The following is a 23,650-nucleotide window of genomic DNA, read 5'->3' as shown; positions in this document are numbered from 1 at the left end:
AGGCAAGGGAAATGGAAGTGGTTAATAGTTCCTTTTAATTTTTTAAAATTCTGGAAGATTTAAAATCTTTAGAATAGTTGCAAAAATAGTAAAGTGAACACTTACACACCTTTCTTCTTGAATCACCACTTATTAACATTTTATCACATTTGGGTTACATCTCTCTATATACACCCACACCCACCCAGTTAACTTTTTTGTTGTTGTTAAATCATTTGAGAATTGCAGTTCTTATGACAATTTAACCCTAAATATTTCAACATAGGTTTTCTTTTTTTTTTTTTTAATATTTGTTTATTTATTTTGGCTGTGCCAGGTCTTAGTGGCGGCATGTGTGCAGGATCTAGTTCCCCAACCAGGGATTGAACCTGGGACTCCTGCATTGGGAACACGTAGTCTTACCCACTAGACCACCAGGGAAGTTCCAACATAGGTCTTCTAAGAATAATATGTCTGCAGTTAAGCCCTGGCACCATTATCACAGTCAGGAAATACAGCATGATACAATTCTGTTTTCAGATAGGGTCCAGAAGCCAATCTTGGATCACACACCAGATTTGGTAGTCATTCCTTTTTAATCCCCTTAAATCTAAAAATCTAAACTGTTGCCAGCTTCTTTTTTTCTTTTTCTCTTTTCTACTTTATGATATTGCCCTTTTTGAAGGGGTCTGGACTAGTTTGTGGTTTTTTTTTAATAAAAACGTTCCTCAGTGTTGAAGTACATGCTTAGATTCTGGTGTAAACATTCCTGGGCAGGAATTTTCACAGGTGTGCATCTCATCAGGCTGCAGATGCAGTCCATTTGTCTCATTATTGGAGACATTAATGTTGATGATTTGGTTAAGGTGAGGTCCACCAGATTTCTCCATTGTAGAGGAGAAAATACAAGCGTGTGAATACAGATTTTGCGTGCTCAGTTCCAAACCACTGGAAATATCGCAATAAAGCAAGACATAACGAGTTTTTTGATTTCCTAGTATATTTAAAAGTGATGTTTATACTATACTGTAGTCTATTAAGTGTGCCATAGCATTATGTCTAAAAAAATGTACATACCTTAATTAAAAGATACTTTATTGCTAAAAAATGCTAACTACCATCTGACAGTGCAGAGTTGTCACAAAACTTTAATTTGTAAAAAACACAATATCTACAAAGCACAATAAAGCAAAGCACAATAAAATGGGTATGTCTGTAATACGTGATTCATTAAGTAACACTTTGAGATTGTGTGAATATCCTGTTTTCCAACAATCTCTCACCCAATGTTTTACAACCCAGTGGTGATTCTTCCCACTAAAATGTTTGTCGATAGCAATATTTTATCCCTATTTTCTTTATACTTTATTGACATTCTTCAGTAACAAAGAGCTTCTGCACCTCCCTTTTTTTTTTTTTTCTTTGCGCGGTACGCGGGCCTCTCACTGTTGTGGCCTCTCCCGTTGCGGAGCACAGGCTCCGGACGCGCAGGCTCAGTGGCCATGGCTCACGGGCCCAGCCTCTCCATGGCATGTGCATGTGGGATCTTCCCGGACCGGGGCACGAGCCCGCATCCCCTGCATTGGCAGGCGGACTCTCAACCACTGTGCCACCAGGGAAGCCCGCTGCACCTCCCTTTTTAATTTTTTTTTTGTTTGTTTTTTTAGTACTAGTAAGGACTCGTGTATTATTTAAGATGGCATTCCTGTCATTTTTCATTTTGATGCTCAGTGATTCTGCATTTGGCAAGTGGGAACCCTTCCAACTTTCAGTGTCCTTTTGCCATGTTTCCCTCAGTTTTGAGCACTTCCTTACTTTCTGGTGTAGAAGGGTGTTCTGGACTCATTTTGTTCTTTTCCTGACTCAGCCTTGGAATCATTAGATTCCTTTTTCCTTTTAGTGGGGGATGGTATTTAGAAATTAAGACCTGGGTGTTAGGTGTGCTCAAGACTCTTGGAGCCACTGACAGGGCCTAGAAGCTATGGCTCCAAATAGCTTCTAGGCCCTGTCAGTTTTCAGTGCTAGGAAATAGTTTTCACAAAGTCAGGCATTTATCTTGTTACCGCAAAAGCTAATCCAACAATTAATTTCTTCCTTTTTCTCCATTCCGTATTAGTACCTCCCTTCCGTATTAGTACCTCCCTTCCCCGTGGCGAGAATTCTATTCTTAGTAGCATTAGTATATTTTCCTAATCTACATTAAACACAAACTAATTCCATAATTGCTATGCCAATACTACTCCCAAGCACAAACTTTACTAAATACAGTTCAAGATTTCTTAGCAGTTCTTTTTATTCTTTCATATCTCCCATTAAATATGTATAGAACACTGTATTTTCAAGTTATTTGAATTTTTCTTCTGTGTGGTTATGTTATCAAAGTGATACATAGTTGCATTAATTTGTTTCTCTTTCTATTCAGTTTTAGGGTTCCCCCCACCTTGATTTAATTTTTAAATATGTAAACTATTAACATGGTTCAAATCAAAACCATATACAGCTGGCCTTCCATATTTGCAGATTCAACCACCTGCAGATTAAAAATATTCAGGAAAAAAAAAATTCCAGAAAGTCCTAGAAAGCAAAACTTGAATTTGCCACGTTCTGACAACTATTTAAATAGCATTTACATTGTATTAGGTATTATAAGTAATCTGGAGATGATTTAAAGTATTTGAGAGGATGTGCATAGGTTATATGCAAATATTATGCCATTTTACATGAAGGATTTGATCATCCTCAGATTTTGGTATCCACTGGGATCCTGGAACCAATTCCCTGTGGATACTGATACCATAAAAAAATATGCTCAGAAATTCTATTCCCCCCCTTCTTCTCCCCCCATAACATATAATTTGTTTCAGTTTTATCTTTGTTTCTTTTTGTAGTTATAAACAGATACATATGTTTATTTCTAACTCCCTTTTTTAAACAACAGGTGACATACTCTGTGTACTCTTTTGTACCTTATTTTTGTCAATTAACCATATGTCTGGAAAATCATTCCATATCAGTTCATAGAGATCATCCTCATTTTTTTTTTTACAGCTGCATAGTGCTCCATGGGGTGGAGGTATGATATTTCATTGTCACTCTCTGGTGGTTAGTATTTTATGTAGTGTGGTCAGGGGAGGGTCTCTTTAAAAGGGAAACAGTTGAGTGTAGACTTAAAAGGAAATGATGGAGCAGGCCAGGTTACCGTCTGGGAGAGTAGTATTCTAGACAGAGAGGACAGCAGCAAAAACCCTGAGATAGGCTTCAACCATTTAAAGAACTTCGAGGAGAGCACTGTGCTGGAGAGTAAATAGGATATAAAGTTGTACAAGTAGTCAGGGCTGGACCCTAGAAATAAAGTTTTGTGGGCCCTTTTTTTTTAAAAATTAATTAATTAATTTATTTATTTTTTGCTACGTTGGCTCTTCGTTGCTGTGCGTGGGCTTTCTCTAGTTGCAGAGAGCGGGGGACTACTCTTCGTTGTGGTGCATGGGCTTCTCATTGCAGTGGCTTCTCTTGTTTCAAAGCACAGGCTGTAGGCACCTGGGCTCAGTAGTTGTGGCTCGTGGGCTCTAGAGCTCCACAGGCTCAGTAGTTGTGGCGCACCGGCTTAGTTGCTTTGCGACATGTGGGATCTTCCCGGACCGGGGCACGAACCCGTGTCCCCTGCAATGGCAGGCGGACTCTCAACCACTGCGCCACCAGGGAAGCCCAAGACTAACTTTTTTTTATTCCCAATGAAATAGGAAGTCTCAGAGAGTTATGAACAGGAGTGAAATTGTGATGAGTTGAGTGTTTAAATGAATGATTCTGGATGCTGGGTGCAGGATAGTCCTTGCTGATGAAAAAAGAGAAGCAGGGAGACCAGTTAGGAGGCTGCGGGAACAATGACAGGGTGGGGGCGGGTAAGAAATGACTGGGGTTGGGGTGAGGAATTGGAGATAGCAGGGTGTTTTGAAGGTAGGGCTGGCAGGATTCGGCACTGGTTTGCATCAGTGGGGTAACATGTGGACAGGACCTAGGTAGTGCTGGGCAAGTAGCAAGCTCAAAAATAGGAACTGTTGTATTATTAGGTCTCATTAGCAGAGCCTGCCTTGTTCTGCTGTGGTTGACCTTTTATGGATCCTTTATCTCGCCAGTTGTCTCTCCAACTAGATTTTAGATCCTTGTACGCAGGAACCAAGTCATATACTACGGCATATAAAGTTTCTTTCATTGATTTATTTTAATATATTTTTTAAATTTTAATATTTTTAACAATACAAATTGTTAAATCTGGACATTAGATGATAAAGTATTGGTCAAACATTTCCCCATTTTAAATTATTATTATCTCACATTATTATGTGAGACTTGTTCATATGCTTTGCTTAATTAAGATTCAGAGAGCCTGTGAGGTTTTATTTATGAAAGGTAATCCAAATCAAAATAGTGTTGTGTTTTCCTCTCAAAAAATTAGATCCCGTATTATAATGGGGTGTATCTAATAGTTGCCATGAATTAAGCACATGCTCTGTGCCAAGTGCTGTGCTTAGAGTTTTAGATTTTTGTTTTCAATTGTCACACCAGTTTTATAAGGTAGAGACTGTTAAGGAGGAGAACAAAGTTGAGGTAGGTTAAGTACCTTGTCCAAGTTCACACAACAAATAAGTGGTAGAACCTGCTAGCACTTAGGTCTATTTGACTTAAAGTCTATGTATTCCCAACCCAAGAATAGGTAAGCAACTTTTTGTTGATTGGTGCAGCCATAGTTAATCTCTTATATATAACATATATATTGTCCAACGTAATTTTGCTAAAGCATGTGAAATTATATAAGACAGCAAGTTACCAATCACATAGATTGTATTCAATATCGTAATCTACAGTAGAGGGGTGGGGGAACCTTCTTTGGGCCATAGAATTCAAAATGGGGGTTTATTTATGTATTCATTTATTAACATTTTGCCATAATTATACTTTCCTTATACACCCACACTTCACTCCTAAATGCTTTGGCATAAGCCCAATAACATAATATTTATAAAAATTAACAATAATCTCATAGTATCACTTAGCTGCTACTCTTATTCAAATTCCTTCAATTGTCACAAGGATGTCTTTTTTTAAATACCGGGATCTAAAGAAATTTCACATTTTTGCATTTGTTGCTGCTTTTATTTTTGACAGGTATCTTTTAGGAATTTTGAAAAAGACAACTACTTTTAAAGAACTAGATCTAGGAATTGGTTTTATTGCCATCTTTTTACTGTAATTTAAAAAAATTGAATTTACACTTTATTATTGTTGTTATTTTTTTTCCTTTTTAAATTGACTACAATATTATTGATACATTAGTTTCAAGTGTAAACATAGTGATTCAGTATTTTTTTACATTACAAAATGGTCACAATAAGTCTAGTTACCACCTGTCACCACAAAAAGTTATTACAATATTATTGACTATATTCCCTATGCTATACATTACATCTCCATGACTTATTTATTTTATAACTGGAAGTTTGTACCTCTTAATCTCCCTCACCTATTTCACTCACCCCCTCTATCCATCTTCCCTCTGGTAACCACCCATTTATTCTCTGTATCTATGAGTCTATTTCTGTTTTGAATGTTTGTTTGTTTTGTTTTTTAGATTCCACATATAAGTGAAATCATATGGTATTTGGCTTTCTCTGTCTCACTGATTTTACTTAGCACAATACTTTCTATATCTATCCATGTTGTAAAAGGCAAGATTTCATGTTTTATGGATGAGTAATAGTCCATTGTATATAAATACCACATCTTCTTTATTCATTCATCTATCAATAGACACATAGGTTGCATTCATATCTTGGCTATTGTAAATAATGCTGCAATGAATATTGGTGTGCATATGTTTTTTTCCAGTTAGTGTTTTTGTTTTCTTCAGGTACACAGAAGTGAATTTGCTGGATCATATGGCAGTGAAATTGCTGGATCATATGGCAGTTTCTGTTAATTTTTTGAGGAACTGCCATACTGTTTTCCATAGTGGCTGCAATAATTTATGTTCCCACCAACAATGCGTGAGGGTTCCCTTTTCTCCACATCCTCGCCAACACTTGTTATTTGTTGTCTTTTTTGATGATGGCCATTCTGACAAGTGTGAGGTAGCATCTCATTGTGGTTTTGATTTGCATTTCCCTGATGATTAGTGATGCTGAGCATCTTTTCATGTGCCTGTTGGCCATCTCTGTGGCTTCTTTGGACAATGTGTTTTCAGGTCCCCTTCCTATTTTCTAATCAGGGTTTTTGTTGTTGTTTTTTTACTTTTGAGTTGTATGAGTTCTTTGTATATTTTGGATATTAACCCCTTATCAGTTATATCATTTGCAAATAGCTTCTCCCATTCGGCAGGCTGCTGTTTCATTTCGTTGATAGTTTCCTTCCCTGTGCAGAAGCTTTTCAGTTTGATATAGTCCCATTTGTTTATTTTTGCTTTTGTTTCCCTTGCCTGAGGAGGCAGATCCAAAAACGTATTACTAAGGTGGATATAAACAAAGCATACTACCTATGTTGATTTCTAGTCTTACAGCACTGTGGTTGGAAAAGATGCATCATATGATTTCAGTCTTCTTAAATTTATTGAGACTTGTTTTGTAGCCCAGCATGTTATCTGTCCTGGAGAATGTTCTATGTGTACTTGAAAAGAATGTGTATTCTACTGCTTTTGGATGTAATGTTCTCTATACATCTATTAGGGTCATCTGGTCTCATGTATCATTTAAGGCCAATGTTTCCTAATTGACTTCCTGTCTGGATGATCTGTCCATTGATGTAAGTGGGACATTAAAGTCCCCTAATATTATTGTGTTACTGTCAATTTTTCCCATTATGTTTGTTAATATTTGCATTATGTATTTAAGTGTTCCTATGTTGGGTGCATATATATTTACAATTGTTTTATCTTCTTGTTGGATTGGTCCCTTTATCATTAGGTAATCTCTTTCTTTGTCTCTTGTTACAGTCTTTGTTTTATTTTTTTAATTAATTAATTTATTTATTTATTTTTGGCTGTGTTGGGTCTTCGTTGCTGCGTGTGGGTTTTCTCTAGTTGCGATGAGTGGGGGCTACTCTTCGTTGCGGTGAGTGGGCTTCTCATTGTCGTGGCTTCTCTTGTTGCAGAGCACGGGCTCTAGGCACACAGGCTTCAGTAGTTGTGGCTCACGGGCTCTAGAGCTCAGGCTCAGTAGTTGTGGCGCTCGGGCTTAGTTGCTCCACAGCATGTGGGATCTTCCTGGGCCAGGGCTCGAACCCATGTCCCTTGCATTGGCAGGCAGATTCTTAACTCCTGCGCCACCAGGGAAGCCCCACAGTCTTTATTTTAAAGTCTGTTTTGTCTGATGTAAGTATTGCTTCCCCAGCTTTCTTTTTATTTCTATTTGCATGAATACCTTTTTCCGTCCACTCGCTTTTAGTCTATGTCTTTAGATCTGAAGTGATTCTCTTATAGGCAGCATATAGATGAGTCTTGTTTTTTTTTTTTTTTTTTAAATCCATTCAGCTACTCTGTGTCTTTTGGTTGGAACATGTAGTACATTCATTGAAAGTAATTATTGATAGGTGTGTACTTATTGCCATTTTGTTAATTGTTTTCTGGTTGTTTTTACAATTCTTTTTTGTTCCTTTTTTCTTCTTTTGCTCTCTTTTCTTGTGATTTGATGACTATCTTTAGTGTTATGTTTGGATTCTTTTCTCTTTTTTGTGTATGTATCTATCATAGGCTTTTGGTTCCCATGAGGTTCATCTATAACTATATAATGAGTCAATTTTATGAGATTATTTTAAGTTGATGATCTCTTAAGTTTGAACACATTATAACAACCCTGCGTTTTTGCTGCCCACCCCACCCTCACATTTAATGTTTTTTGTTGTTTTTTTTTTTGCAGTACGCGGGCCTCTCACTGTTGTGGCCTCTCCCGTTGCGGAGCACAGGCTCCGGATGCGCAGGCTCAGCAGCCATGGCTCACGGGCCTAGCCTCTCCGTGGCACGTGGGAATCTTCCCGGACCGGGGCACGAGCCCGTGTCTCCTGCATCAGCAGGCAGACTCTCAACCAGTGTGCCACCAGGGAAGCCCACATTTAATGTTTTTGATGTCATATTTTACATCTTTTTATTTTGTGTATTCCTTAACTTTTTACTATAGATATAGATGATTTTATCGCTTTTGTCTTTTAACCTTCCTACTGGCTTTTTATGTGGTTGACCTTTACTGTATGTTTGCCTTTACCAATGAGATTTTTCCTTTTTTAGTTTTCATATTTCTATATGTGGTCTTTTCTGCTTAGAGAAGTCCCTTTAACATTCCTTGTAAAGCTGGTTTAGTGACACCGAACTCTTTTAGCTTTTGCTTGTCTCCTTCATATCTGAATGATAGCCTTTCTGGGTAGAATATTCTTGGTTGTAAGTTTTTTTCCTTTCATCATTTTAAGTACATCATGATGTACTTCTGGCCTGCAAAGATTCTGCTGAAAAGTCAGCTGAAAGTCTTATGTGAGTTCCTTTGTGTGTACTGGTTGCTTTTCCCTTACTGCTTTTAAGATTCTCTTTTTATCTTTAATTTTTGCTGTTTTAATTGCAATGTGTCTTGGTGTGACATCTTTGGGTTCGTCTTGTTTGGGACTTTCTGTACTTCCTAAACTTGGATGTCTGTTTCCTTTCTCAGGTTAGGGAAGTTTTTAGCTGTTATCACTTCAAATAAGTTTTCTGTCCCTTTCTCTCTCTCTTCTCCTTCTGGGACCCCTATAATGTGAATGTTAGTATGCCTGTTGTTGTCTCAGAGGTCTCTTAAACTATCCCTACTTTTTAAAGTTCTTTTTTTTTCTGTTCAGCTTGGGTGAATTTCACTACTCTGTCTTCCAGTTCACTGATGCATTCCTCTGTGTCATCTAATCTACTGTTGATTCCTTCTAGTGTATTTTTAAAATTTCAGTTATTGTATTCTTCAGCTGTTTGAGTCTTCTTTATATTTTCTAACTCTTTGTTGAACTTCTCACAGTGTTCATTCATTCTTCTCTTGAGTTCATTGAGCATCTTTATGATCATTACCTGAAGTCTTTATTGGTTAGATTGCTTATCTCCACTCAGTTATTCTTTGGGGGTTTGTCTTGTTCCTTTGTTTGTTATATATTTCTGTCTCCTCATTTTGTCTAATTCTCTATCTTTATTTCTATGTAGCGGGTAGGTTGGTTATGTTTTCTGGTCTTGGAGAAGTGGCCTTATGTAAGAGATGTCCTGTGGGGCCCAGCAGGACTCTCGTCTTCCCCTTTGGTGACTAGAGTTATATGCTCTAGGGTGCCCCCGATATGGGCTGCATGCAGTCTTCTGCTGTGGCAGAGCCAAGTACTGTGGGCAGCTGACTCCACTGACTCCCCTGACTCCACTGGCTGCCAGCCCCACCTGGTGTGGAAGCTGCTGGCCTGCTGAGGGGTGGGGCTGGGTCCCAGCATGTCTCACTCTAATGTTTTTTAATTCATATAGGCTTTGATGGTAGGCATTGCTTTCTCTGTTTAAAAGCAGAAAGTTTGCCAGCATACATCAGCCCTTGTTTGCACAAGTTTTCTGTCTTTTGATTTCTTCTCATGTTGTTTTCTCTTGAGTACAGAGGGCTTTTTGAAGTTTTTACTTAAGGGCACACAGCACCTTAGTTTCTGCAGTCACAGATAAAAGCTTCCATCTCAGGATTGAAGGTGAAACCTGGATACAGCCTTTTCCATTTGCTCAGACAAGTTTTAATATGAAGTGTGACTAAAATAGTGATACCGTCCCCCAAAAAGCGTGGAAAACATTTTAGCAGTTCCTCTTTGGAGATAAGTTTCAGTGCCCATCTACCAGACTCAAAGGAAAGTGTCTTTTAGCTACTTTATGGGCATGGGATTCTCTCCTTTGGCCTCTTTGTTTTCTTGTTTTCAGTCCCTTTCCCTTGTGTGCATTGGCCTTCTCCTTCTCAATGCTGCTCGTGCCTTTGCTGATGAGCTCTTAGCCCAAGGACTCTGGGGCTCAAAATGAAACCAGTGAAAGTGAGGGGACCTCTTGCCCAGAATCACTGTAAGAAATCATGTCTGCTCTCTGCCCCCATTTGAAAGTTATTAGTTCAGAGTTCTGTCCTTTGTGACCTTGATCTATTCTGTTTCGCAAGTATCCATCTCAGGGAACCAAATTATTCTGATAGGCTTGTTCTGAGGAAATGAACCCATTTTCGTTCCTAGTGACCTTCACATCTCATAATGTTCCCCTGAATGCCTGTTAAGAACAGTGTCTGAATTTCCATCAACCTCTCTGGTCTGTAGTTTCTGAATGTTTTTCCCATGAAACAGTTAAAAACTAGAAAAAAAAATGAAGTTTACTGTACACATTCAGAAAATAATAAGAAATTCATATTAATAAGAAACTAATAAGACTATGTCATCATAAATTAGTTGTAATAGAGTTTCTCAACTATGAACTGAGTAACTAGAAAATAATAGGGATTATAAAGAAATTTTTAATGAAATGGTCAATAGCGTATTAAAATACCTTTAATCAGACTTTGGAGAATAGATTTAAAAAGACTTGCAGAGTATTAAATAGCTCTAGTGAGAGCCTTATTCTCCAAAGCATGCTGTAGGTCTCAGATATATCCTATCTAAGACAAGAACAGTCAAAGGCAAATGTGGCTTTTGAGCGTGATGTGATATGGGTATCTTGAAAGAGCCGGCCAGAGTAGTGCTGTTAAATAGAAATATAATATGAAACAGGTAAAATTAATATTAATAATATATTTTATTTAACCTAATATACCCACAGTATTTTCATTTCAACATGTAGTTGATATAGAAAATGTTAATGAGAGATTTTACATTCCCCTTTTCATACTTGACCTTCAAAGTCTGGTGTGTATCTTATACTAACAACACATCTCAGTTTGGACTAACCACGTGGCATGGGCTCACCAGCCACATTGGCTAGTGGCTACTGAATAGGACTGTACAGATTGAGAGGGAAATGTCTTGTGAAAGAAGGATTTTTAAGTGCAAGAATAAGGGTTAAAAAGGCAAGTATTTTAGCATGACAGAAAACAGGGAAGTTCAAAAGGAAGTTGATTTAAAGAACAAACATCTTAATTCTGGATGCATTCATCCAGGAGACAAGGAATAGCTTGACAACTGAGAGCATATGTGAGGCGAGTTCTGTGGAGTTTCTGGGATTGGGGAACCAGGGGGTTTATTGTCTGTTGGGAGTCAGGGGGCTGAAGTTTCAGTCTGAAATAGATGAAGACAGGGAAGCCATGGTGGCATATCTGAGACCAGTAGATTTCTGCCTTTAGCACTCATGGAAACAGAAATCACTGACTGGGACTGGATGCAGGTGGAATTGACAAGGAAGGACCAAGGCGTCTCACACTGTGGCTAACAGTGCAGGCTTTGGAGCTGGCCACCTGTGTCTGGACACCAGCTCTGTCCTGGACCAGCTGAGTGACCACGGTCAGCTTCTGAACCTCTTTGAGCCCCAGTTTCCTCAACTGTAACTTAGTGGTTCTCACTCTTTGAATGCTCTTCCCCATATGCTCAAGCTCACTCCCTCGTTTTTTTCTGGGCCCTACTTACACGCCAGCTGGGACCACCTCACATGTAATGGCAACCTCCCTTCTCATTATTAATCATCCTCCCCAATACACTGCTTTATTTTTCTCAATAGCACTTAACATCACCTGTGATACTTTTCCATTTAATGTGTTCCTCCCTGCCCCGCGTCCCCACCCTCCCCAATAATGTAAAATGTAAACTCCAAGAGGGCAGGATTCTGTCTGATTTGTTTAGTGTTGTATCCTAACTGCTTGGTACAGGGCCTGGGACATAGCAGGTACTCAACAAATATTTGGTGAATGAATTAATGAATAATAAGACCTACCTCGTAGAGCTAAGCTGAGGAATACATGAGCCTATCCATCTGTCTACCCATCCATCCATCCATCTATCCTTGGAGCAAGTGCCTGGCACATAGTGAGCCTTCAGGAAGTGTGCTGCTGCCGTTGCTGGTGTTGACTATTATTACTGAGGCTGAGTTGGTCTAGGGCTCATTTGGATTGGATTTATTAAGAGCTAGGTTAAAGAAACGAGCCACACGAAACTTCCTGGAGTGAAAAGACTGTGTGCTCTTCTTTTGGTTATCCATGTACCTGGTGAGCATATTTCGTATGCCAAAACTGGGACATGTGAGCTGACAAACAGAATGTTTGTAGACTTAACAGGACAGATTGTTTGACACCAACACTGACGTAGACATGTGAGGAGAGTGGCTGCTCTCCGTACTGTGAGCATGTGTGTTTGTGTCTCCAGAGACTTAGTTTCGCGGGCTGCCACCGCTCCAGTACCCCAAGTGGGTGTCAACTCAAAGTGTGCTGTGATGCTGAAGTGAGAGGAACAAGGTGGTGGTCACAAACCCCTGTCTGCAGGAGAAATCCAGCTGCTCACTTGGGTACAAAGATGCCCAAGGCCCTCCTATCTCCCAGCTTGAATGAATCTTTAACCGAATTGTCGTTATGGTGTCAGACACACAGGGGAAAATACCAAGATTTATGTATTTGGGTACTGAAACTTTCAGGGGATTTTTTTTTTTTCTTTTCATCAAATGAAGTTTTGCCTTAACTGCTAAAATCTGCAGCCATGTGGAACCTTGAAGAAATTTTAGGAAGAGAAGGAAGTATTTTAAAATCACATCGTTCGTTTCTAAGAAAAAACTCCAGAAAAGCCTTTCCTCCAAATCCCAGAAGAGTGGTTAGCTCGTCTCTCAGCAATGGCATCAGTGAAAAAATTGCATCTCCTCAAATCTCAGACAGGGTGTTAACATTGATGAAGGGCTGATATCCTGAGTGGGTATAAGCTTATCTGGTGCAGTGCCCTGAAGCCCACAGCATGTGGTAGGTGAAACCTAGCTAAACCTGAAGGGGATGGGGAGTGGGGAGCCAGCAGACCCTCCCGTCTTGCTTTGGCTCTGGAGGCAGGCAGTGAGGAGGAAAGAGTTCTCTTCTGACTGCATACGAGGGGTCCCAGGCCATTTATTCTGCAGCTTCAGTTAAACGTCTCCACCTCTCCTTGCTGAGTCATGGTTCTTCAACCAGTTTCCACAGTGATTTGAGGTATTGCAAAGCTCAGGGTTTGGGGTGACTATCAAATATTGTAATTCTGTCAGGAAGCCCTGCCTTTTAGACTACATTTAAGTTGTATTTAAATCAGTTTAGTTAATTCACTCAACAAATATTTATGGAATGTCCTTCATGTGCCGGGCAGTGGGGATGCAGCAAAGATGGAGAACAACCCTGTCTTTGTCTTCATGGGGCTGGCCTGACTAGGGGATACCCCTCCGCTCAGATTGGAATTAATTGCCAGCTAATTAATTGATTTTTGTGTTCACATAAAATTTGAACGTCCAGCATTTCTTGGAAACTTAGAAGATCTGGCAATTTGCACGTGTCCACGTGGGTAGGAGCTGAGGGGCCTCTCCCTAGGCGAGCCAGACTCACTAGAGCTGCAGCCTCCACCACTCCCTTTTAGGTCACACCTGGCCCATCTGTGGCTCCTCTGTTGGCTGAATGGCTGGTCTCTATCTCAGGGCTTCATTTTCTAGTTCTCACAGGCTTCTCAGCTGCTCCTGTGATTTTGTGTCCTTATTACTTCTTTGTTTGCCCCTTGTTTTCTCCCCACACGCCCCGCTCCAGCTTTTCTTCCTTCCTGCATTTGAGTTTCTTTTGTCCCCTTACCCTCTCTTGCTTTTTCACATGTCACATATTACTTGCCATCACACGAGAAGTGCAAATGCTTAGACCTTACTTTCAACTTAGTTTCTCTTGGTCTTTAATTATGAAACCCTGTCTCATTTCCCATTGAACATCTAAAATTATTTTTAAAAAACAACAGCATTATGAAACTTAGGTTTAAATTTGGGTTCCCATGTAACATTTTGGAGATTTGGGTTCATCACTATCTTGCTCAATCAAATCTTCTCAATTTCCTCATGTATATGAGGATGGGTGTGGGGCGGGCCAGGGTCCTCTGAGGACCTGTCCAGCCCTGACATTCAGTGACTTGGTGACCACTGAGCTTATGCTTCACTTCTAGGTTTCAGAGGTGTGCTTGACTCCCGACTAGAATGGTTTGACTTTCTCATTCCCAACATCTGCTATTCCCATATGTTCTAGAAATTGCATTCTGACATACCCTGTATCACATCACTGTCTTTAATAGCCATATACCACATAGCTAGCCAAATAAGAAGTAATGGTTAAAAGTCAGACTGTCTGGGTTCGAAAGCAGTTTCAGTACTTAATTAGCTAGTCAGTTAACGTTTGTGTGTCACAGTTTCCTCATCTGCAAAATAGGGTTTAAAGTAACAGCTGCTTAATATGCTTTTTCTTTTTAAGTTTTTTTTTCTGTCTATCTATCTATCTATCTATCTATCTATTTTTTGGCTGCGTTGTGTCTTTGTTGCTGCATGTAGGCTTTCTCTAGTTGCAGCCAGTGGGGGCTACTCTTCGTTGTGGTGCACGGGCTTCTCATTGTGGTGGCTTCTGTTGTTGCAGAGCACAGGCTCTAGGAGCACAGTCTTCAGTAGTTGTAGCATGCGGGCTCAGTAGTTGTGGCTCACAGGCTTAGTTGCTCCGCAGCATGTGGGATCTTCCCGGACCAGGGCTCAAACCAATGTCCCCTGCATTGGCAGGCAGATTCTTAACCACTGCGCCACCAGGGAAGTCCTGATATGGTTTTTGAGAGGATTTGCTGAATACATATTTGTAGAGTTCTTCTAACTGCCTAATAGATAGTAAGTGCTATATAAGTGTTTGATTAAATAAACTAAAAATAGCAGTCAATCTAAATCCCAGGACCTGGGACTTCCCTGGTGGTCCAGTGGATAAGAATCCACCTTCCAGCGCAGGGGACGCAGGTTCGATCTCCGGTTGGGGAACTAAGATCCCACGTGCCGTGGGGCAACTAATCCCGTGTGCTCTAGAGACTGCACGCCACTAGAAAGCCCACGTCCCGCAACTACTGAGCCCGTGCACTCTGGAGCCCGCATGCCACAACTAGAGAGCCTGTGCACTGCAACTCCTGAGCCTGCGTGTGTGCTCTAGAGCCCACGCGCCATAACAAAGAGCCTGCGCACCGCAATGAAAGATCCTGCGTGCTGTAACTAAGACTCAACGCAGCCAAATAGATAAATAAATTTTTTTTTTTAAATCCCAGAACTCAAGTGAAAGTGCGCAGAGGAATTTGTGGCTGGGAGTTGGGGGAGGTTCCATTTCATTAACCCAATAGTTACAGTTACCATATTTTCTAAATCAAAAATCAGGTCACTTTGTCTGCAAAATATTTGAGTTCCACTTCGGACTTCAAGCCCTGTGAGAAGAGCTATCAAAACTGGGTATAATGATGATGCTTTGTAAGACTGCAAGAGTCTTTGAAATTGGAAATGAACACAGTACATACAGGTATTAGGTACCCTCATATCTTTCAAAAGAAAAGATCATTCAGTAGTCTTCCAAACAAATAAACCTCTAACAGTTAAAAAAATTCTGTCTAGCACAGAATATCTGTTTAGGCGATCACTGATACATTTTCCCCCACCTCTATCTCTCTCTACTTTGAAACAACAAAAACTCACTCTATGCCCAATTCTCACACAGCCAGGGTCACCTACAGTGGGAAAAGAGGGAAAACCCCGTTGAAAGCCTACTTCATTTCAGCCATTGTGTAAAGACTCTCAGTCTTATTCAAACCTCAAAACAATCTTTTGTGGCAGGCATTATGATATGTTTTTTAGGCTGAGGAAACCTAGTGTGGTGAGAACTTTTGAAGGTTCACCCTGGGCGCATCTTCCCTGAAGGTCGGGGCCCTTTTCATTCTGCCCTCTGGCATGGTAAGGTAGCATCCCTGTGGTCCCTTTTCTGACCATTCACTGTTATCAGCAAAGTAACCAACTCACTGCTGACTCCTTTCCTTAGCTGCTGTTTGTTTGCTCATTCTTTCATTCGTTCAGGGTGTGTGACCTTGAGAAAAAAATTCACTCTCCTTTCTCCTATTCTTTTTCATTGGAAACAGTCATATTGGTAACTTACCTTAGGATCAGTTCTTGGAGATGCAACAGAAAAGACTTTACTATAGGAAGGAAATGACAGACATAGTATCTACAAATGTAATGAATCCCAAATCTGTATCTTCCCCTGGGAACCCCCAGACCTGTGAACCCCGCAGCCTCCTGGACAGCTCCACGCAGATGTCTTACAGGCTGCTAATGCTTAGCATCCATCGGTCAGTTGACGTCTGGGTGAGGAGCGGGAGGAGAGACGGCCAAGCAGACAGAGGAAGAAGCGCCTCTGAGGAGGCAGGTCCTGAATCAGGAAGGCACTTGGCGTGTCTGAGGAAATAAAAGCAGTTCCAAAAGGCTCGAAGGAAGAGAGCAAGGGGGGAACGGGTGGGGAATGAGGCTGGAGAGGCAGGCAGGGGCCAGACCACACGGTCTGTGAGTGAGGGGCTGGGCCATGTCAGGTCTGTTCTGGTCCCTCAGCTACCATAAACTTGCTGGGTGACCTTGAGCAATTGATAGGTCTCCCGGGGCCTGTTTCCTCATCTGAGAAATGGAGTTAGCAACACCACTGCACAGGGATGTGGAGAGGATTAAAAAGGGACACAAGTACGTGAACACGTAACTGGCAGAGGGTAAGCATTCAGTAACATCCTCCATTTTTCTTGGTGCCCTGTCCTTTCACCTGTGAAATGGGGGTAATTTGACTGCCTAATTGTTGGAGTTTCTTCCAGCTCAAAATGACTATGATTTTTTCTGAACTGGTCTCCCCCTTTTTCCACCATTAGCCCCATTCCAGACTTTTCTTCTTCCTGTTCTCAAGCCCAGGAAACATCACCTTTCCCTGGGAAAGACAGAAGCCAGCTTTATGCAGCCAGGGAGGGGCAGTTCAACTGAGACCTCTTCTCTTCCTCCACCACCCTACTTACTCTCATCCGTTCATTCATCTATTCATTTACAAGACATTTCGAGCCGCCACTATTGTGTGTCGGTAGACTCTCACCCCTCAAATCTTATTCCTTTTCATGCCTTTTCATGGGCTCTGGTTGATTGGGAGAAACAGTGCATGGTCAGGAAAGCCACAGAAGGATGGTGGTGTATTGCAGGCAGCCTCCCTGGATTAAGGGAGGTGGGTTCTAAAAATCCTTGCACACAGACAAATGGGGCGTATTTGCTTCTTCTTTGAAATTACTGGACACAATTGCCTGCAATTGGTCTATTTAATATTTCTGATTTTTCCTGTGCTCTGTCAATTACCCTGAGAAAAGCAAGGGGAGGTCACAGGGGCCAGAACTCATATAGCCTTGTAGGCCACTGTAAAGATTTTAGCTGTAACTCAGAGTCAGATGGGGCCACTAGAAAGTTCTAAGCAGAGGAGTGATGTGATCTAATTTCTCTTTTAAGTCAAGTCTGGAGCAAGATGCGTTGAAGCCCATTTTGGGGTATCAAGAATATCCCAATCTAGTAGTAATAGTAAATGTTTAACAACTGGATTGATGTGGAGGAGGTGGGAGGTTCTGATTTGAAGCATGAGTCAGTTTCTCTGCTATAAATACTCCCACTGTGGTGCACTCCAAGCTCTCCAGGCTTCACTGAACGGAGTCCAGCAGAGAGGCTAACAGTTGGTTCCAACACGCCACCGCCGCACCCAGGCCTTGAGACCTTAATCTTCATCACACTCCCTGACTTCCTTCCTGGTCATTCTGATTTCAGTTAATGGCACCTCAGTTGGCCAAGAGAGAGGCCTGGCAGTCACCATTAACTCCTCTCATCCAATCACTAAATCCTGTTCATTTCCCTCTCAAATGTAGAGTCTGTCCACTTATCCATCCCCACCGCCGGCACCCTGGTCTGGTCTCCCAGTCCAGCCTTCTTTCACTGCTACCACACTGACTGCTCTTCTGGGTTTTCTCTGCCCTCCATCCTTACCCTGTCGACCAGTGTCCACCCTGCAAACAGAGTCAACCTACTGAAACTTAAATTATGTCATGCCGGTCTTACCTGTCCGTGACCTTCCCTTGCCATTAGGATAAATTCCAAAGCTTAGCATATCTTACCGGACATGGCCCAGCCCCTCACTCACAGACCCTGTGGTCTGGCCCCTGCCTGCCTCTCCAGCTTCATTCCCCACCCGTTCCCCCCTTGCTCTCTTCCTTCGAGCCTTTTGGAACTGCTTTTGTTTCCTTAGACACACCAAGCACCTTCCTGATTTAAGGCCTGCCTCTTCAGAGGGGCTGCTTCCTCTGCCTGCTTGGTCATCTCTCCTTCCCCTCCTCACCCAGCTGTCAGCTTTCAGACTCCTCTTATCTTCCGATGGTTTGCTGTCCTGTGTCAGTTTCAGCATGGTTTCCTAGGAAAGGCCTTTGCCTGGGTGGCTCTCCTTGTCTGCTCAGTGTCTCCTCCCTTGAGGGCCTGGAGTGACACCTGTCTTGTTTGCCACCATATTCCCAGCATTGCCCACAGTACCTGGCACGTAGTTGGTGCTCCATAAATGTTGAATCCATTTCTTGGATTTATGTGGGCCCCAGTTCCCTATTAAAGGATAAACTCTTACAGGGTCAAGCATGTTCTCATTCCTATACTTTTTATCGGCAGTTTATCAGCTTGGTACAAAAAGTAGCTGACGAATAATTTTACCACTAAATTTAATCATTTTCCCCCCACAAGGCATCTTGGAAGATAATTTTCTGCTTTTGATCAAGTCATGTTATTTTCCCTAACCAATTTCTTTTTTTTTCTCCTAGATTTCATTAGCTGTGATTCCCAAGTAATATATGGAGCTGTGAACAAGAGTGTAACTTTATACGCATCAAGTTTTAAACCCTTTAAGGAGATTGTGTGGAAAAGAGGAAAGGATAAAGTTGTAGAATGGGATGACCAATCTTCAGTCAGAGCTTTTCTATCTTTTAAAGGTAGAGTTCACTTAGACACTGTGTCGGGTAACCTCACAATCAAAAACTTAACACGATCAGACGAAGATGAGTACGGAATTGAATCCCCAAGTGTTAGAAATAACAGCAAGTTCACCCTCAAAGTCATCGGTGAGTATTCCATAAATTGGTTTGTTCAAATGGCAGATTTCTAACTATTTTAAGAGACTAATACTAATCATTGGTTTATGAGAAATAAAAATTAGTCATCACCTGTTGTCAGGGTTTTCCTCTCTTTCCGGTACACAGGAGCCACTTTCAGCTCCCTTGTCATCCTCTTGGTGAGGAGAGGATGTGACTGAGGTCAGGAGAACAGCACAAGTTGGGCAGAGCTGCTGGCAGCAGCATCCCTTGTCTTGCTGGGAATGTTCTGGAAAGGGATGTAGTGGCATCAATGAGCTCAGAACTCTGAACCATGCATAGTTGGTGCTCTATAAATTAGAGTTTCTGCTTCCCCTTGCAGCTCACAAAGGAGGTGGGATTTTTTTTCCCTCCTCTATCACTTTAAACTGGAACTGGGGATAGGATACAGGTTCCTCTGTGCTTCTTGCTGATGCTTCCAGGTTATTCTTCTTCCCTCATCTCTGAAGCACTTTCCTTGTTGCAGTCATCCAGAGGCTGATGTGGGTACACTTTAATGTTTCTTTTTTCCCCCAGTTTTATTGAGAAATAATTGACATCCATCACTGTACACGTTGAAGGCATACAGCATGGTGGTTTGATTTACATGCATTGTGAAATGATTACCACAGTAGGTTCAGCTAATATCCATCTTCTCATATAGATACCATAAAAAGAAAAGAAAGAAAAAATTTAAAAAAGGAAAAAAATGTTCTTCCTGTTATGAGAACTCTTAGTATCTTCTCTCTTAACAACTTACCTACATACCATACAGCAGTGTTAGCTATAGTCATCATGTGGCACATTGTATCCCTAGTGTTTATATATTTTATAACTGGAAGTTTCTACCTTTTGACCACTTTCCTCCAAATCCCCTTCCTCCCACCCTCCACCTCTGGTAACCACAAGTCTGATCTCTTTTTCTATGAGCTTGTTTTTTTTCTTTTTAGATTCCACTAAATCTAAAAAGATTTCTAGAGAGTCCTCTCTTTTTAGAGATCATACAGTATTTGCATTCTCAGTCTGATTTATTTCACTTAGCATAATGACTTCAGGGTCTATCTATGTTGTCACAAATGGTAGGATTTTCTCACTTTTCTTTTATGACTGAATAATAGTCCATTTATATATACCACATCTTCTTTATCCTTTCATCTGTTGATGGACACTTACAGTGTTTCCATGTCTTGGCTATTGTAAATAGTGCTGCTAAGAACATCACCCCAATATTTCCTGATTATTTTAGTGCGTGGTTCCTTTTCACTGTTTCTGATGTTCCTGCTGTCATAATTCTTGGTGCTTGTAATATTTAAATAAAAGTTCTTTCTAATATCCTGACTTCATAGTCCTTGCTCTCCTCTCCTGTAATGATCTTCTCCTTCACTCTGTCTTACCTCTCCCCACAGATGTAATGTAGAACTTGTCTTTACCAGTGATTCCATTCCCTCCATCACCTCAGTATCTCAGTTCCACTTCCTCTACTGGAAGCTCAGTTCCTCTGCTCTGCCAACTCTGACAGTCCTTCCCCCACTGATGTCCTCCCTGCCCTCCTTCTGCAGCCCCAGTGCTGTCCATGCTCACTCCCTGGGCTCACTCAGTTGCAGACACACCTAGCTTCTTTGCTCCTTTTCTGATTGGTCATGCTCAATGATTGAACTTTGATTGGATGAGCCCAGTCCAGCCAGGTTCAATCCAACGTTCTGTGCTCACGCCTTGTAGCTGCAGAAAAGCACATCACCTTGCAGAGTCCCACACTTTAAAATTCTGATTATTTACTGCACCTAAACCCAATATGTTCCTAGTGTCTTCACTCACCCACTCCCAGCAGTTACCTTTCCTCTCCTCAAACCTTGAACACCTCCTTCTCCAGACCCACTCCTCAGCTGAAGGCTTTGCTTCTTGTTTCACTGAGGAAAACAAGCAACCAGAAGAGAACTTCTACAAGCTCTCACCACCAGCCTATCTGCTTACCTGTGCCTGACCCTATATACCCTGTTCTCTACCATTCCTGTTTGGCAGTTCTTATTTTCAGCTTGCTGAGCTCTCATCTGGAGCCAAACCCTCTACTTGTGCCCTGGATCCCACCTCCTCTCATTATACTCAGGGATGTCACTTCTATAATTCTACCCACTCTCTCCTTACAGTAATTTCCTCCACGAGATAGTGGCTCATTCCCATCAGCATACAAATAAGTGATTATCTGTACCATCATTGCAAGCCCTCTTCTGGCCCCTCTACTCCTTCACCTACCACCCACCTTCTGCCTTCAGTTTATAGAGAATCTACTGGAAGAGCTGTCTACCTACCCCCTTTCTCCTATTCACTTTTAACCTACTCCAAACAGGCTTTCATCCCCACTGCTATACCCAAACTCCTCATGACTTCCTCATGAATAAATCCAGTGACTCATTCTCCATCCATATCTTTCTTTCAGAAGTTTTTGAAACAGCTAATCACTCCCTCCTCTCTGAAACATCTCCTTCACCTAGCACCCAGGCACCACCCGACTCTAGTTTCCTTTTAACTCACTAACAGTTCCTTCTCAGTTTCCTTTGTTGGTTCGTTCCCTTATCCTCTTGCATCCCCCAACCTCTTTTTTTTTTAAATTTATTTTTGGCCGCGTTGGGTCTTTGTTGCTGCATGTAGGCTTCCTTTAGTTGCGGTGAGTGGGGTCTACTCTTCCTTGCGGAGCGTGGGCTTCTCATTGCGGTGACTTCTCATGTTGTGGAGCACAGACTCTAGGCACACGGGCTTCAGTAGTTGCAGCACGCGGGCTCAGTAGTTGTGGCGCACGGGCTCTAGAGCGCAGGCTCCATAGTTGTGACGCACGGGCTTAGTTGCTCCGCGGCATGTGGGATCTTCCCAGACCGGGGATTGAACCCGTGTCCCCTGCATTGGCAGGCAGACGCCTAACCAGTGCGCCACCAGGGAAGTCCCTCCCCCAACCTCTTAACATTGGAGACTTCAAGGCTTAAGCCTTGGACCTCTTCCCTTCTCTGCCTGCATTCACACCCAGGTGGGTGGGCTTATCACATGTCAGGGCTTTAAATAGCGTTCAGTGCTGATAATGCATAGATTTAGAGCTCTAGCCCAGACCTCCACTGAGCTCCTTAGATGTTTATCTGACTGCCTACTCTGTCTCCACTCATATCTAAGTGGCCTCTCAAATCTCACATGTCCAGAAGTTAGCTCATGACCTTTCCCTCAAAACCTATTCCTCCCCAAACCTTCCCCCTCTTGGTTAATGGCAGTTCCATCCTTGCAGTTGCTCAGCTGAAACCTTGGTATCATCCTTGACACCTCTCTTTCTCTTGAACACCATATTCACTCCACCAGAAAATTTTGTTGGTTCTGCCTTCAAAATATAACCAGAATCTGACCACCTCTCATCTTGTCCTCTGGTCTGATCCAGGACTGCCTCATTCTCACCTGGAGGACTGCAATAGTCTGCTAATTGGTGTCCCAGCTTCCACCCTTGCCCCTCTACAGTTTAATTTTAAACACAGAAGCCAGAGTGGTCTTCTTAAAACAGAAGTCAGATCACATCACTCCTCTACTTAGAACTTTCTAGTGGCCCCATCTGACTCTGAGTTACAGCTAAAATCTTTACAGTGGCCTACAAGGCTATATGAGATCTGGCCCCTGTGACCTCCCCTTGCTTTTCTCAGATGTCCTAGTAATGCTTTTGCCTCATAACTGCCTTTTCTGTGCCGCCACCCAGCACAACTCAACCTGTACCCACCTGTCCCCTCTGCTGCGTCACAGTTTCACTTGTTTTATCCAAGATGTGGGTATAGTTCTAGGCCTACTTCCTCTATGTTGAAGGGTGTTTTAGGAAGATCCAGCTGGTGGCAAACTGTGTAAGATGATTTCCAGGGGACGGAGAAGAGGCAGAGTGCCATATAGCAGTTCAAGTCTGAGCTGTTTGAGGTGGTCTCAGTGGAACAGGATATAGCTGGGTGAATAGCTGTCCCTCACCAGTTCAGCTACCCAGTATTGGAGACAGTGGGGGGAAGAGAGAATTTCTCTGTTGTTCACCATTGTACCCCCAGAGCCCAGCAAAGGATTTGAATAGGTAATGGGCACTCGGCAGATATGGAAGCAATTGATCTGGATGATTGGGAGGTGGGATGCACCATTTACAGTAATGGCGGGGCTCTCAGACTGGGTGACTGGTTTGTCCAGGAGATGATGAACTCCTTTTAGATAAGTGAAGCTTGTTAAGGTGCGCAGGCATCCTGTTAGAAGGATCAGTCAATGCCTTTGAAGAAGCAAAATCCTTAAAACCTGCAAGCTGGAGATTTGGCAGTTGTAGGGCAAGCAAACAAAAAGATTGATTCAGAATTTAAATTAGAATAGAATGCATTTTACGAGCCCCTTTATAGAGTTTGTAAAACTGAAATCGAAACATTTAAGTTTCTCTTTTTAAAACTTGATGAAATGTTTAAAAGTAATAATTTAAAAATAATTTAATTTTAAAAATTCCATGGTAACTCAACAAAGGTGCTTGATTTTGGTAGTTAGACTAACTGGATAGTCCTTAGGAGGC

At 41.8% G+C, this 23,650-nt stretch overlaps 1 protein-coding gene across 5 annotated transcripts in view; it reads left to right on the top strand.

The window, feature by feature from the left end:
* Window positions 1–23,650, top strand: part of CD58 (CD58 molecule) — a 44,229-nt gene that overhangs the window by 2,613 nt on the left and 17,966 nt on the right. For all 5 annotated transcript variants that reach the window (XM_082616198.1, XM_082616196.1, XM_082616194.1 and 2 more), the window contains exon 2: window positions 18,796–19,092. In XM_082616198.1, coding sequence (XP_082472324.1) covers window positions 18,796–19,092 — 297 coding nt within the window. The remainder of the gene's footprint in view (window positions 1–18,795; window positions 19,093–23,650) is intronic.

The sequence above is a fragment of the Mesoplodon mirus genome (genome assembly GCF_964341445.2).
Source record: "Mesoplodon mirus genome assembly, chromosome: 3".
Lineage (NCBI taxonomy): Eukaryota > Metazoa > Chordata > Mammalia > Artiodactyla > Ziphiidae > Mesoplodon > Mesoplodon mirus.
Note: the sequence above shows the minus strand (reverse complement) of the source record. Positions and strands in the feature narration are given on the sequence as shown.